The sequence below is a fragment of the Apis florea genome, unplaced genomic scaffold, assembly GCF_048593485.1.
Source record: "Apis florea isolate Af1SG1 unplaced genomic scaffold, ASM4859348v1 contig_1615_pilon, whole genome shotgun sequence".
Classification (NCBI taxonomy): domain Eukaryota; kingdom Metazoa; phylum Arthropoda; class Insecta; order Hymenoptera; family Apidae; genus Apis; species Apis florea.
The window spans coordinates 4,527,531-4,543,353 of record NW_028256416.1 but is presented as its reverse complement, the minus strand read 5'-3'; the positions used below and the strand labels follow the sequence as shown (position 1 = coordinate 4,543,353).

The 15,823-nt window shown below is 27.3% G+C and overlaps 3 protein-coding genes and 1 long non-coding RNA gene across 16 annotated transcripts; 1 reads left to right on the top strand and 3 right to left on the bottom strand.

Annotated features, from left to right (window-relative positions):
• Positions 1-140: 140 nt before the first annotated feature.
• Positions 141-4,481, bottom strand: E(z) (histone-lysine N-methyltransferase E(z)). Of its 4 annotated transcripts, none has more exons than XR_015295181.1 (12): positions 4,240-4,481; positions 3,862-4,175; positions 3,553-3,771; positions 3,261-3,477; positions 3,000-3,023; positions 2,639-2,739; positions 2,387-2,564; positions 1,928-2,302; positions 1,553-1,843; positions 1,299-1,435; positions 1,018-1,183; positions 141-929 (listed from the first exon to the last, which is right to left on the bottom strand). XR_015295181.1 is itself a non-coding variant. In XM_012492938.3 (12 exons), exons 1-12 carry the CDS (start codon positions 4,373-4,375, stop codon positions 869-871), a joined length of 2,265 nt encoding a protein of 754 aa, XP_012348392.2. In that variant the 5' UTR covers positions 4,376-4,480; the 3' UTR covers positions 141-868. The 4 variants fall into 4 exon arrangements, 3 of the variants coding, with proteins under 3 accessions (XP_012348392.2, XP_003690344.2, XP_003690343.2); XM_012492938.3 differs by having other exon boundaries at positions 1,253-1,435; positions 4,240-4,480; XM_003690296.4 differs by having other exon boundaries at positions 1,253-1,435; positions 3,000-3,020; positions 4,240-4,480.
• A 998-nt stretch (positions 4,482-5,479) lies between these two features.
• Positions 5,480-7,316, top strand: LOC100867834 (uncharacterized). Its single transcript, XM_031918151.2, has 4 exons — positions 5,480-5,831; positions 6,002-6,202; positions 6,365-6,498; positions 6,760-7,316. Exons 3-4 carry the CDS (start codon positions 6,433-6,435, stop codon positions 7,063-7,065), a joined length of 372 nt encoding a protein of 123 aa, XP_031774011.2. The 5' UTR covers positions 5,480-5,831; positions 6,002-6,202; positions 6,365-6,432; the 3' UTR covers positions 7,066-7,316.
• LOC100866833 (short-chain dehydrogenase/reductase family 16C member 6) lies at positions 5,920-15,638 on the bottom strand. 10 transcript variants are annotated; one of them, XM_086917416.1, is made up of 9 exons: positions 15,190-15,625; positions 14,983-15,120; positions 14,394-14,588; positions 8,887-9,081; positions 8,341-8,691; positions 8,111-8,225; positions 7,904-7,988; positions 7,695-7,799; positions 5,920-7,536 (listed from the first exon to the last, which is right to left on the bottom strand). In XM_086917416.1, exons 1-9 carry the CDS (start codon positions 15,343-15,345, stop codon positions 7,464-7,466), a joined length of 1,413 nt encoding a protein of 470 aa, XP_086773542.1. In that variant the 5' UTR covers positions 15,346-15,625; the 3' UTR covers positions 5,920-7,463. The 10 variants fall into 10 exon arrangements, 9 of the variants coding, with proteins under 9 accessions (XP_086773542.1, XP_086773503.1, XP_086773520.1 ...); XR_004225384.2 differs by lacking the exons at positions 14,394-14,588; positions 14,983-15,120; positions 15,190-15,625 and adding an exon at positions 11,608-11,802 and having other exon boundaries at positions 5,920-6,131; positions 7,324-7,536; XM_086917377.1 differs by lacking the exons at positions 14,394-14,588; positions 14,983-15,120; positions 15,190-15,625 and adding exons at positions 9,927-10,203; positions 11,608-11,805.
• Positions 11,789-12,030, bottom strand: LOC147658843 (uncharacterized). Its single transcript, XR_015295139.1, has 2 exons — positions 11,887-12,030; positions 11,789-11,829 (listed from the first exon to the last, which is right to left on the bottom strand). It is a non-coding gene; the product is annotated as an uncharacterized LOC147658843 (long non-coding RNA).
• Positions 15,639-15,823: the final 185 nt, after the last annotated feature.

Sequence of the window (15,823 nt, the reverse complement as noted above, 5' to 3'; positions counted from 1 at the left end):
AAACACAAAACATCACAAAAATACATACACAATATGTTCGAAGTTCTAAATTTTGCTTTATTGAGATTTTACTCTTTTGGATTCTTGATCATTATAGTGGGGGAAAAGGAAGAAGAGAAACAGAAAGAGAAAAAGAGAAAGACAGATAAATTAAATTTATTCAATTGATGTATCATTTTTATTATTATTATGTTTGTTTATATTTATGATAAAATTTGTTTATTAATTCATTCTGGAATGTGAAATATTTTATTGTTACTTATAAGTAAGATGCATGATCACAATGATATTCTAAAGATATGCACACAATCATTTATTGCATATTATCTTTTAGATGCGAAGATTACTACTAATGATTCAATTATAAACTAATTATAAGTTTATCTTAAAATTTTTCTGTAATACTAATTTGAATTAGCATATATTTTTAATTAAAACACAGATATATTATATTTTTCTAAAATATAATCTATTTTTTTTTAATTAACTAATGTAAAACGAAAAATGATATCTAATGTAATATCATATATGTATTTAATCATTTTTAATTTTTGGATGCAATTAAATTAAATTAAATGAAAAGGATCGATTACGCGAACAACATTATAAATATTAGATCTTTTAAAATATTTATTGATTGACTTTATGTTATTTATTATTAAGAAATAAAAAAAATATGATAAAACATTATTAATTTCATTTTTTCTTTCTTTCTTTTTTTTTTAACATTGGTTCAATGAATTCGTATCAGGTACCCAATATGGGAAATATTTCATTTATATTTTTTTATATTTCTTTTTCTGTTATTTATCTATTTCTTTTTTTCGCTTTACTCTTTTATTCATTATTATATACGATTCGTTTCATATTATAAAAATTCCATTTCACGTTCAATACCCACAAATTTTAATTGTTCTGTTGGTCCATATCTACAAGAAAAAAAGAGATATATAAATAAATATAACGCATAGGAAAAATATAATATAATAATAATATTTGATTTTATTATAATATTACCTATAATCAAAAAATAATTCCTCGCCAGGTTGAATAGCTCTTTTTGCAAAAATACCTATTCTATGATCACCATTTACCATCATTACTTTCGCGTAACAATTAGGATTTATTGAATGATTAGCAAATCTTATTTTATTTCCTTTTCGAGTAGCATCCACGACAAAATCTAAAAATGGAAAAATAATTAGAAATTTGATTTTCCAAACATTGTTAAGAAAACTATAGTACTTTTTACCATTATTAAGATTAAAGAGAAAACTACACATATATTTATCATATACTTTTCCTCGTCTATCAGCTTCATCTTGACTTATAATTTCACCACAATATTCTGATATAAATTCATTTTTTGCTGCAGATTCTTTAAGAAATATTCCCCAACCAGCTACATCGGATGGTGCCATTAAAAGATGTTTATCTGAAATATATTAATTAATATGAAATATATATATTAATTATAAACAATCATTATGGTTAAAATTGAATATTGCGATTCAAAAGATTATTGCTTAAAAAACTTAAAAAAAATACTTACGAAGACCTCGTTGAACGCTAACGTTTTTGCAAGATATTTTGGTAATTTGAAACTGATCTGCACCACATGTCTGACATAAATCTGGATCACATTCTCTTACAGCTAAGTAGCAAGGACACTGTTTCGTATTACATTGGGCTTTGCACCTACATCCTGGAAAACGATTTTGACATTCGCTACTACACTGGCAAAACTTCTCACAGAAGTTTTGAGCTTGTATACATGGACATGAGTTATCGCATTGTCTTCCCGGATGATCGCATGGTGCAAAATTATGGACATGATTGGCGCCTTAAAAGCAAAGAAAATAATAAAAAAATAATGTAAATTATGAGTAAAAAAATAAATCAATATTATTTATTTTAGAATATTTACCAGAATCTTTTTTCAGCTGTATTTTTCTACAATGCATTGACCAAAGACGATGTTTCTTTTTTTTCTTCCGTGGTGGTGTAAAGTCCTTCAAATTTTCTACTGCTGGAATATCTGATGCTTCTTTTTGTGCAAATTGATATACTTCCTGACATGTTTTAGTCAACATAATCTGCGCTAATGCACATGGATTACCAGGGAAAGCCTTATGAAGAGCTCGAAATAGACTTTGTTCTGAACCTGTCCATGACGGTTCGCTTTCTGTTTTTATTCGTTTATCGAGACCCAAAAGCGTAAACGGCGTTTGATTTTCTGGTTGTGCTTGATCTTCCATAGATTCTTCGGATTTTGTTTCTTTGTTGACATTTTGTTTAAAATCTGATGTGATAATATATTCTATCAGAATTTCGATTGATAAATACGAAATAGTTAATCCGGACAAAATGAAATACTCTGTCTTACCTTGACAACCGCCTCCTTGACTATACTTATTGCTATCATTGCTATCTTCGCTACTTGCTTCATTTCCAGAATCTACACTTGCTTGTTTTCGTACCTTTCTAGGTCCTCCACGCTTTTCATCACTTTCTTCGTCCTTTATATCAGCCGCTTGTGCGGCAAGTTTTTCCTTCATTCCTTCCTATTCAAAAAGATTTATTCGCATTTTTATTTATGTACTTTTTGGAATATTATTATTGTTATTTCTGTTTTTACCAAGTGCATATAACATTCTGTTCCGCATGGTTCAGCAAAAGGTTTTAAATCAGGCCCCTTTCGTTTTTGTAAATTTGGTCCTGGATGACAAACTTGAAGACCTATAAGTAACAATGTAAATTCAATATAAAGTTATTCCTTAAGAAAAATATCATGAATGAAATAGAATTTAGTATGTTGACACAGCGTCGAACGATGAACGAAATATGATTGCAGATGTATCCTTGATGGCATCTCCATGCTAAATAAAAAAAAAAAAAAAAAAGAAAAAGAAAAAATAAAAAAAAAAGTGAAAAAAAAAACAGAAAAAAAAGAAGCTTTCGTTTAAATACGATCGTTTGTATGCAATGTTATTCTTTACCTGACGGCGACGCTCCCCTGGCTGCTATAATAAATCATGAATCATAAATAATCGCAATTAACGGATACAGCATGGTGTATGGCCATTAAGTTGTATCTCAGTATTGATTTTTATAATTAAATTAATTTAACTAATTTGAGAGAGAGAGAGAGAGAGAGAGAGAGAGAGAGAGAGAGAGAGAGAGAGAGAGCAGAGAGAGAGAGACAGAGAGAGAGAGACAGAGAGAGGAGTAAAGCTTTTGTGTGTTATTCTTATACTCACGATGGAGAAAACAGTCGTACTTAAAACATCTTCTGCAAAATAATGTATGAAAAGAATGCATTGTTTGTTCTCTAGCTACACTTTTTGCATTTACTCCATCAATATTTGGTGTACATTCTGGTGGTAAAATATTTGGATCTGATTTTTCTGTTAATTCTATATATTTCTCCTTCAATTCTTCTGGTCTACCTTTGTCTGGAAACATACTTGATATTGCCTAAAGAATTAATATAATAATACAATTATACAAATAATACAAATAATAAGATATATTTTTACATGTTTTATTTACATTAAATATGTGCATAGATGGAAATGGATTTTTATCAGTTTTAACTTCTTCTAATAATTTTTCAGTTTTAGCTTCTATTTTAATTCTATCATCTTCTTTATCTTTTCCCTTTTTAATTTGTTCTTTATCTTTATCTTCTTTTTCATATTGCATCAAAGCATTTACTAGATCCACAAAAATTGAATCATCCATGAAACCTGATTCTCTGTCTCCATGTACCTATAATTAATTGATCAAAATTTCTCATAAGCGTCAAGTTTTATATTTCATTCTAATAAAATTAATTTTTATTCTTATTTTTATACATACTTTTCCATCATAATTTTTTATCAATTCTTCGATAAATGTACCATCTTGATCTAAAATTTCATCTCCCATATAAGGTATATTATGCAACACAGTTTCATCTTCAACCATAAAGTTTTGTTGTATTGGTGCCCAAGTATACATGGTTGGTATAGGAGTAACTGCATTAATAATTTTAACAGGACAGGTTTGTATCTCATTATCAGAACTAGTTACTTCAGCCTTTTTCATACAAGATACATGCGGTGGTATGTCTTGCATTGCAAGCCACATTGCTTTTCCATCTGCCCATCTTTTTTGTTCAGACATTAAAAGTTCTGAAAAATAAGGAAAGTTAAAGACTTTGCCCCTGTAAGATAATAAAAGAAAAAGAATACTAACCAGACATAACCTTACGATTTTGATTCCAAGCTACTTTTACCTCATCTGCTCGTTTGTAACGTTTCATTTGTCGTAAACGCATATATTCTGATTTCACTCGTTTTTTCCATTCTGCAGATACTTTTGCTTTTGACATAGCAAAAATTTAATTTGTATACTTATAAAGCATTTAAAGAACATACATATACACCTCGTCACAACGTTGTATTATGATGTACTAAACTATTTTTATTTGACAATAGATATCTACGATATGCGACTGCCGCGACGCCTCGTAGACAAAAGATTTTATACTGAACCGAATCGGTAAAGTCGGAGAATGACATTATATGAATAGAATAATATTAAAAGCTTCAAAATGCATTATGTTAAATGTTAGTTTTTTTCTGCACAAATTTAATAAGACTAATTTTAATATATAAAATATATATACTCATATTGTAAAATGAAATAATTATATATTTATATAATTAATATTGAATAATTAATTGAATAAATATTTCTTATAATTTTCCTGTATGTATTCAATTAACATATCAGAGAAGGAAAATAAATAGTGGAAAAACGATGGAAAGAATGGAAAGATAATGAATAATGAAATCAGCAGCATCTCTAGAATGCTGCAAATAAAATTATATAGACAAGAAGAGAAAATAGTGCAAAAGGGCAAAGTTAGGATATGAATTGATTATTAGTGACATCTTTTGGATATCACTTCAAGTTTGAACATCCTTCAAAAAGATACCGCCATTAATTAAATGTTTATACATGCTAAAAATATTTTTAGCATTTAAAAGATGGCAGTCATCTTTAATTCTTATTCTACTTTGTCACAAATATCTTTTTATATATTCTGTATTGCTAATAGTAGCTTCTAGTATTCATCCGGGAGATGACGTTATTTCGCGAAATTTTTCAATCTTCATTTTAGTAATGAGTGAAATGTATTCCATTAACAGTTTACATAATTAAGGAGAAAATATTATATGGAATTCTATAATTTTCAAAAATAATTGAGAAGTATCGTAAAAAAATATATACGCAGATATTTCAAAACGAGAAATTTATAGAAGTTGGGAGAATTAGGAAAAAGGAATTTTTTGGAAAAAAAAGAGAAAGAAATAAGATTAAAAAAAAAAAAGAAATATAAAAATATTAATGAAATTCCGTGATTCATATCGAAAATTTGATTTTTCAGTCAATCACATACAAGCATCGTGAAATAAAAAAAAAAAAGACATTAGAATGTCAAATTTCAGATCAAACTTTTCAAAATGACAACGTCAATTAGCGAAATTATGCTTGTATAACTTATTCACACGCGAATAAACATAAAATTAATTTGAAAAAAAAGAAAAGGAAAAGAAAGGAAAGATATACTTACACATATAGAACTATTTTTGAGCCCCTTCTCTTTTTAAGCTTGAATATTAATAAAAAAAATGCAGCAATTGATTAGGCTGGCAAATTTTCTTGGTATTGAAGAAAATCTAAGCTGGACATTACTAAAGTCCATATATTAAAATTTTTAAAAGCATTTTTCCTACCTTGTCTCTGGTGCTTCATATTCTGTAACCACATCTTTGAAGAAGGTAAAAAGAAGAAAATAAAATTGGAAAAAGCTATCTATCTAAAGCACTTGTCGAAATTTTACACAAAGAAATTTAAAAAGAGAACGAATGAACTTTATTTATTTTATTAAATATATTTTTTTTAAAAATATTATTTATAAAAGTATTCATCATTTTGTATATATTGATAGATAAATGTGTACGTCGCTCGTCGCTGCCCAAGAATGCGAAAAAGTACAATCGATTCAGAAACGAATTGCATCTGGACCGCGGAGACTTCTACATCCACGTTTCCGGTGTTCAACAAACTGATTGGATACCCTGTGAACAATTTTGTTCACGTAGACGTGTTAAAAGAGATAAAAATAGGCGTTCTATTTTTTTTAAAAGAGGTACATATTTTGACATATACAATACACATTTTATACTTATGAATTTCTTTCTTTCCTTTTTTTTTTTTTTTTTTTTTTTATCTCATTTCATTTAATAAAAATTCTGAGAAAATTTTAAACAAATAACAACGCAAATTTTTATTATTATTATTGTTATCACAGGTACGGCTCGTTTAAGGTGCACTGAAGGCACGTTTCGCGTGCATAACATTTATGGCGATGGAAATTGTATGTTTCGAGCGATTAGCTACATTTTATGGCGAAACGAGGATGAACACCGATACCTGCGTTCAATGGTACCATTTATTCCCTTCTATACCGTGTTAAAATTAATTCTATCGATTAATCGTTCTTCGAAACAATTATTCTTATTAATTAATTAAATCATAAGTGCCTTTCAATCATTTCGATTATATTCTATCATTGACATTTCCGAATTCTAATAATAAAATTTCTAATTCAAAATTAAACTCTCTTCAAATTCTTCAAATTCTCCATCCATTTCTCTTTACTTCTTCTTCTATTTATTAGAAATTGATAGAAATTCTGTACGATAGGTGGTGCAACACATCAAGGAAAATTGGCACGAGTACGGGCCTTTCGTGATAGCTGAATGGAACATATCGGATAGACAAACTTATGACAATTACATGAGCATGGTGGGCACATTTGCCAGTGAACTCGAATGCACGGTGGCCACCAAGTTATACGACATGAATCTGTCGATTTATCGCGAGATAAACGACAGGCACGAGCTTAAACGAGTGTTTTACAATCACGTTAGCTCTCACTTCGAGACAGCTAGGCTTTTATTCACTGGAAACTCGGACAGCGGTCATTATGACGTGCTGGTTCCCGATTGACGAATGTTTTTCGAGCAAGAAAAAAAAAAAAAAAAAAAAAAAGAATTGAAGATTCAATCTAGAAACACGTTATTCTTCTCTTTTTAATAGATACAATTTATATATATTTTCGTATCGAGATTTGCATATCTTGTAATTATGTTAATGATGACTCTTTAAACTTTTCGTCCTTTTTTTGTGTCGACTTTTAAATTATATTTAAAATAAGAACATATGAACAGTTATGGAATAAAATTTTGTTTCGCACGGAATACATACTTCAGCTATTTTTTCGTCGAAGTGAAACAAATTTTTAAGTGAATTTTTTTAGGATGTGTTTTATATCGTCGTTCATAGACCATCTTCATAGATCAATCTTTGATTCTACTAATCGAGAAGGATGAGGGAAAACTCGTTTTTCACGTGGAATAATCGCATCTGTTAAAGTCGATCCAGTTTGTGAGCAACGTTATTCCATTGTAGATTATGCAACTGAGAAAAAAAAAATGAATTAATAAGATAATTAATTTTTGTTGTATATAAAATAAATAAAAATTTGTTCCATATAATTGAATTATCTCAAACTTTATATCGATCTTAATATTTCTTTATTACATGATTTCTAAGAAATAAAATAAATTATCCAATACCCTATTTGATAGAGTAGTTTGAACGTCCAGCTCACATTATACTGATCAGTCTTCACCGCTCTCACTATGTTCTTGCTTACTTCTTCTTCGCTTTGCTTCAACGAGCTTTAAACGATCAGAAAATAAATCATGATGAGAAAATTTATCTATGTCGTATGAAACGGATGAAAGATTCTCTAAAAAAAATTATAACCCCCACATATCATTACCTGGATTTTGCAATCGGAGAATATGCCAAAAATGTTAAATAGCTGCTGTGCTCGCACAATTCTTGACGCATACTTTCTATAAAATCTGCATCGGCCATTTCAAACATTGATAAATTAATATATAAAACACTGTATAGATAGATAAAAAATATATTTATAGTTTATTATTTGTAACTGATGAAAGATTATTATTCGAATATTACTGACACATTATAGCCGTTCTCGAGCTATGATAAGCGTCGTTGTTCAATGCGATCGGAGTAACACCAATTATATGACCTCGTTTTTGATACAACATCATTGGAAGGAATGTCAAAACTGTCTGTGCGGGGATACAAAAAACACACATGTATAAAAACACGTATATATCGTATACACGATCCGAAAAGATGATGGAAGAATAATTTTGAAATAATAATAATAATAATGACGTATACCCAGAAATGAGCCATTAATGTCTTGTTGCTCGCGTCGAAGATATTCTCGTTCGATTCGTTGATACAAGTAATCAGAACGTCGATCCTTCCAATATCTTTTTTCACTTTTTGAACCGTCCCTCTAATCGCATCTTTATCCAAGAAATCACACTCGTATGTGAATATCATCGATCCACATCTCGACAAATCGTCCCTCCTCTGCCTCGCCTCCACGATCAAATGTCGTTCCTTCAATCTGGATACGGTTTCCTCGATCGTTTTCGAATCTTTGTCCACACAAATCACGGAACACCCGTTTTTTAAAAATTCACTCGCCAAAGACTCGCCTAATGAGGAAGAAACACCGACAATCTGAAAAAAGAATATTAAAAATGGTTTAGATTCTTCTTTTATTTTAATCCTAGCGATATATTTCTTTCTTTCTTTCTTTCTTTTTTTTCCATCGTTTTATTATTTGATTCACAATCAAAGTTAATTCGAAGTAAGGAATTTTCGAGAAAAACATAACGGAAAAAATAACGGAAGTCGAAGAGGGAATATTCTTACCAAAATTATGTCCCCTGTTAAATCTCTCGGTGGTTTCGGCAATAAAGATTTTATGAACGTGAGAATGGCCAGGAAAATACTTAGAAATGTGCTAATTAAAAATTCGAAGGTGAGGAAGAACCAAAGAGTGGACACAGAGTGTCTCAGTTGCGAGTTTACAATTACCGTATCATCCTTTATCGAAGACATCGTACGCTGAAAGAAGAAAACGATAAGGTTAATAAATGAGAACGACGAGATATAAAAATAGATATAAAATTGAATGAATGAACGGAAGAATGTTAAATATTAGAAAAAAAAAAAAAAAATTGTAGAAAAATAAAAATAAAGATTAAAACGATGAAAGAAATTATTGCACTCGACGCGAGGCATTCGACAAATAAACTCTTATACGAAAGTCTCGTGTTCTGCGAAAGTAATCATTCGACGAAAATAAGGTATACAATATTGCATAACGAGAAAATTTCACTTGTTGATTTAAATATTTTAACAGTTTCGTTTAAAAATTCGAAATACTATCAACATTCGACCGATTTTACAGTTGAAGTTAAGAAAATCGAAGCACCACTGGCCACCCAACAAATTCGAAGCCTTTATGAACCTTTCATCCCCTCTTGAAGAATTTATAAGGCTCGCCTAAATACCACCGTGTCGATTTTATTCTTGCATTTCGTTTTCCTAACGTTTTATCTGCCCGATTCTGTAGGCACGGCTTGGCAATTTAACGTGATATTTTAATTTTATTTTAACCTATTATATAGTTTATGGAATGTTGTTTTCGTAGATTGGCCAGAAAATGTTATTAAAAATTTTCTTAATTTGTTTTCTAAAAAATTTAAGATAGATTTATTTTAAAAGATTCGAATTGTTTTTTTTTTTTTTTTTTTTTATAAAGAAACATATAAATGCACAAGAAAAATTTAAATTTAAAGAAAAGATATCGGTCATGAAAAAAAGTAAGTTGGTATATATTTTAAACAAAGAATATACTATTGAAAAAGAATATGATCGAAAAACAAAAAGAAAGTTTCTCGACTCACTCGTTTAAAACTCTTCTTTTCTTTCTTCAGGTTGCTACATAACTTTATAACGAAACCAGGCCATTAATTATGGCGTAAAAGTACACAACGGGTATATAATTTTTCCAGAATATATAACATAAGGAATAAAAACGAATAAGATATGTCTGGTTTTTATAACTCGTCATTTTATAACAAATATTATTTAATGATTAAATAATACTCTTTTTACTATTCCTTTTTTTATTCAACTTTTTATTTAATTAGCATCACTTTCTTGAAAGTTTTTTGATAAATACTGTAATTATAACATTATTATCAATACTTCGCATATTATAATTTTTATTATAATTTTCTAATAATTTATTTTAAACTGAAGATAAAAAAAAATTTCTATACGTTTTATATATATATATATTCTTAGGAATAATTTATAACAAGAAATATCGTACGAAATATTCCAAAAAAATTTAAATTTCTTTACGGTTATATAGATTCCAATTTATCATTTTCTTTTTTTTATTGAAATATATAGCACCTGTACAAGTATCAAAAAAGAAAAAAAAAATGTATATATTGCACAACATCCATTACGTGAAAGCAAGTTTAAACGATAATGATACGTACAAGGCACGATTCGATTAAACTGAGTTAGTATACATGGAAACCGGTTAAATTTCTTCCGTGTTACGCCTATTGAATTTTTTCATTATTCATAAAATAGTTGGCCCGTTACGAATTCTTTTTTAACCATATCTAATATTATATCCAGTTAGCGTAAGTTAAGGTAAAAGTAAAAGTAAAATTCAAACAATGATTCAAACAATGATTCGTAGTCGATTCGATGAGTAGAAATAATAAAGGAAAAAAAAAAAAAAAAAAAAAAAAAGAAAAACAAAAAGAACAAAAAAAAAAATAGAATACAAAAAGAATAGAAAAAGAATAGAATAAAAAAAGAAATGATTAAAAAAAAAAGAAAACGAAAAAAAAAAAGACAATAAAATGAAGAAATTTTGATCGATACAATAAATTTTTTCAACAGGTGGAAGATATTTTTAAATCTTTATAATATTTTTATGTGAAAACGAACAAAAGATTCAATCCATACGTGTGTATATTTTGTATAGTATAGAAAGGTTGATAACCAATGTGAATAACCTTGTGACCTTGAATTTATAGTCATGTAACACTGTCTCTAAGATGTTTGTCATGAACTTGATTCTTCGACCTGTTTCAAGGTAAACTTGTACGTAAATGTGGAAATAAACGAATCTATAATAATTAGAAAAATGAAAAATGTATAAAAGTGTTTATCATTATTCTTAAAAAATAGTTATCTCGATTAAATGAAAATGATTTATCATTTTGGTTAAACACTCAAAAGATTAACATTCAATATTTTTTAATAATTTTTAAAACATATTAATCCTTTTGCGCACATTCATTCATTATTTCAATTATTTTCTATATTCGACGAAACTAGTATTCTATATTATTCTTTGAAAAGCTATCTAAATAAAATGTTTTGAAAACTATCATGTGTGTTGTGAATAATTTCAAAGGATGAGAAAGAAATCAGACAATTTTTTAATAATTTCGAGATAAATGATCAAAATAACGAGAAGAAATATTCACTTTTTGATGAAATCTGAGCATTCTTATTAAAGAATAAATCACACACTTTGAAAAAAGAAACAATTACCTGTAATTAATGTGTAATTTCAATTATGGAAAACGACAATGAATATTAATTAATTATAAAAATTGTAAAAGCCATCGTGAGTATATGTTATTTTGTAAAAAATACATTGCAAATTACACTTGAAATTTTAAAATATTAGAAACTACCGGTGCAAACTCCACTCAACAGAATCCGACTGCTGCTTGAACTTGACTGAAGGTAGGCTTCTTGAAACAGGATAAACTATAGGTGGTAACAACATCATTAATTTTATACTTACATTATTTAGATTTTACTCACGTTTATATTTGACCTTTCATCTGCATCTCGTTTTTCTACATTCAAGAATAAATGAATTGTAATAAAAATTATTCGTGGGCAAGTGTTTAACAAAAGAATTTATTTTATGCTATACGTGATATTTAAACTTGATGATTGTAATTTGTTTGAAATCAAAAGATGAATTTCGAAATTGTAATTGTAATTGTAAAACAAAAAAAAAAAAAAAAGAAATTAATAATGATGTTACACTTTGACAGTTAGTTCTTAAAATTAATTTTGAAAAACCTGTATAGATGAATATTTTAAAAATCACGAATAAAAATCGGGAAAATGATTTACTTCGATCAGAAAGATGATTCAGTATTTTTTTTTTTTTTAGATATCATATATAATTAAAATACACATACAAAGAAAGATATATGTGATGATGATGATGATTCATTAAGTTTTTTCTTAAAATATAATAACATTTTAATTACTTTCTGCTAAAGTAATTACTATTTATGTAATAAGATAGATTTTCATTAAATTTCTGTATTTATTTCTATTATATAAAAAAAGTTTTTCTAACTTGGCAATGTTATTTGTATTCAAATGCGCAATTAAACCTAAATTGATTTGAATATGCATATTTTGAAGAAAGGAACATTATAATAAATCCTATGACAAATCCTATAATAAAATTAATAAATGAAGAAGCTCTTAAAACTGAAAATGCAGATGATAAAAAATAGATATCTTTATAAATGTTAACTTTATAAATTAGATTTTGTTTCTTTTCTCACACGCGATATAAGTTATTTTTCTTAAAAAATTCATCATTAATTAAAATTGGATATTGTAAAAAATGATAAATTTGAAAAAAATCTTTGATGATTGAAATATTATTATTTTAATTTCCTGTTTCCTTCAATTTTTTTTTTTAATTTATTGCTATTTCTATATTTTTAAGAAACTTATTATCTTTTAATGAAATTTATAGTCTTATAGACAAAAACAAGTATCGATATTTAACTTTTTATATACCAAATGATTAACCTCGATGAAGTTAATCAATTTATCTTCTGAGTAATTGAATTATCACAAATCGACAATGGCATGTTGCGTGAAATCCTATACTATTATTTACGTAAGATTTATGTATCTGTCATTAATTGTGATTTTTATTATTATAATTAATAGAAATTCTAAACTTGTCAACATGTTCAAAACGAAAAATTAATACATTTTTGTTTCTATTTGAAAAAAATTCAGATTACGGTTAAACTAATTCTAAAAAAAGTAAATAAAGTAATATTAAAGTGAGTAAAGTAAATAAAAATTATTCTATAAAATATTGTATCAAGGCTTTTGCTAAGAAAAACAATGTTTAATCATCGATCTTGAATTTATTATGTTTTACGTTTTTAAATTGCGTAACGCCATAATAAAATGCAAATATATGAACATATAATTAAAAACAGATAATATCAGTTTATACAATTGATCATTATTCTTTAAGATGTATTAGTTTCACAAATTGCAAGTTTTTCTTGACGTTTTCGATCCACGTCAGCAAGGAAGTCAAGGATTAACCTCATCACAGTTTCAGGGACTATTCTGAAAGCCATAAATGCAACACTAAAACTTTATGATTATAAAGAAAATTTTATTATAAAGGAAATAATCATGCATTTATTACTTTTGCTTTAGAATTAAAATTGTTTTGAATTTATTTATTATATGGTGAGAAGGAAAGAAGAAAATAATATACCTGTTGATAGAATTTAAGGTAAAAAGACACCTGGGAATGGAATATTCGGTATAATTTCTTCTGAATGCTTTGATTATCTCTTTTGCTGCATATTCTGGTGATATTACACCAAATATGTAAGGGAACCTAAAACATTAATTAATTAAAAAAATAGATTAAGATATTTAATTTAAAAGAAAATTATACATAAAATTGAACTTTGATAGAAAAATTTGTAATTTTTTAAAATAACTTCGCACTTTACCTATATTTTGGATCCCTGGCTAATCCGGTATCTACGTAAAATGGATAAATAGTTGTAAATCTTATATTATTAAACTTGGGGTCCAATCGTAATTCCTCGTGAAGAGCATCCATCAATCCTGTTAAAGATTTACTTATTAAATTCATATTCCTTAAAATAAAAATTGATGTGATGAAAATAATTAATTTTAAAATTTTTAAATTTTTAAATTCTATAATAACAATCTATGAATGAAAAAGTATTCAAAGATTGTTAATTTGAAAATTTCTCTCAACCTCTCATTGCAAATTTCGAGGAACAGTACGCTACTTTTTGGGACACCCCGTATATACCACACATGCTGCATACGCAAACTATATGTCCTTTTCCGTTTTGTATCATACTTGGTAAAAAGGTTTCTATTGTCTGTAGGAAAAATTAATAATTCAAATGAGTGTTTCTTTAACACATTCACATTATGTTGTCTGTAAGAATTCTTGAATTTTTAAACTTGATATTTGACAAATGAACATGGATATTCGAACACACCCAAAAGTTTGATAGAACATTAACATTAAACGTCTTCTCAATAAGATCCGATTCTTGATTCAGAAAAGGACGATGATATAATACAGCAGCATTATTAATCAGGATCGATACTTCTGGCACACCTACTTTTCTCATTAATCTTGCGGCCTCTCTGACTTCTAATCTCTTCGATACATCGACCACAAAACCATAAGCCTAAATAATTCCTTTTTATTAAAATTGTGTTTTAATTATTTTTTATTCAAAATTAAATAAAAATATTTCAAAAATAATCTTGGTCTGATCACTTTCATCGTGCTATTATTATTTCGATTAAGATTTTTTGAAGATCTATTTTGTAGATAAATATTATATATATATATATATATATATATATAACATATTTTAAGATCGTAAAAATAATTGGAAAGGATTAAAATTAATATCTGATTGTTGGCATATTTGAAAAATTTTAAGGATAAGCAAGAATAAAAATTAATAGATATATCTATATTTTGCATTTATACAATCTCATTTTCATCTCATTGTCAGAGATTATATATTTTATTGCTTTTCTAAAATTATTTTAAAATAATCTTTCGTTTCTTACTTCTCCGCCATTTTTTGACACCATGCTTATAGTCGATCGATTTGCTTCTGTATCTATGTCCCAACAAACAATTATACAACCCAAAGAAGCTAATTGAATAGCCAATTCACGACCAATTCCATGCCCAGCGCCAGTTATCTAATAGAATTACATAGAAGATAGAAATAGAAAATTGAAATTATATTTATGGATGATTTATTTATTTACCAACACAGTTTCTCCTATCAAATTTTTTGCTCGAGGAGGTATAACCATTTTAAAAGCAGCTACAGTCATGGCAAAAGTTATCTTCATAGATAAAACAAAAAGATCATACAGTAAATGTAAATGAGAGAAGGTGAAAACATTCTTTATACTTGACATCTTGATTTTTTTTTTCAAAGTTGTTTGAATTGTTTGATTAATCTTCAATAACGGATATTAGTTATAGAATTGCTTTTGTTTCATTAATCAATATCAAAAACTTTACATATTTTTTCCACTTTGAAAATGATAAGAAGATATTTATATATTTCTTGTTATTCGAACTTAATAAAAAATAATTCAAAGAAAATATACTATTGAAGTTAGCCAAATTAATAAAATAATTATTGGTTTCTGTACAAATATAAGTTCAATTTATATTTTCCCGGTAGATAATATCATGGAATGAATAAGACATAGATGCGCTTTATCGGCCATGTATACATGTGCCATAATAGAAATGAAATTGTAAACTACTCATTCCTTAATCTATGATAATCACTTTAATTCTAAATAATATATAAATATACGTAAATGATATGTTGAAAATCGGATTTATATTATCAATTAAGCAATAAAAAGATTAAGAACAAATAAT

What these genes read in the sequence shown, in the direction of transcription:
- LOC100866833 (XM_086917416.1), bottom strand. Translation starts at nt 15,345, where the DNA reads ATGTCAAGTATAAAGAATGTTTTCACCTTCTCTCATTTACATTTACTG. An exon ending in TAACAGGGGACATAATTTTG is followed by an intron (nt 8,692 to 8,886) that starts GTAAGAATATTC and finishes TTCTTTTTTCAG; the next exon opens with ATTGTCGGTGTTTCTTCCTC. An exon ending in TCTCCGATTGCAAAATCCAG is followed by an intron (nt 7,800 to 7,903) that starts GTAATGATATGT and finishes GATCGTTTAAAG; the next exon opens with CTCGTTGAAGCAAAGCGAAG.
- LOC100867834 (XM_031918151.2), top strand. Translation starts at nt 6,433, where the DNA reads ATGTTTCGAGCGATTAGCTACATTTTATGGCGAAACGAGGATGAACAC. An exon ending in ACCGATACCTGCGTTCAATG is followed by an intron (nt 6,499 to 6,759) that starts GTACCATTTATT and finishes TCTGTACGATAG; the next exon opens with GTGGTGCAACACATCAAGGA.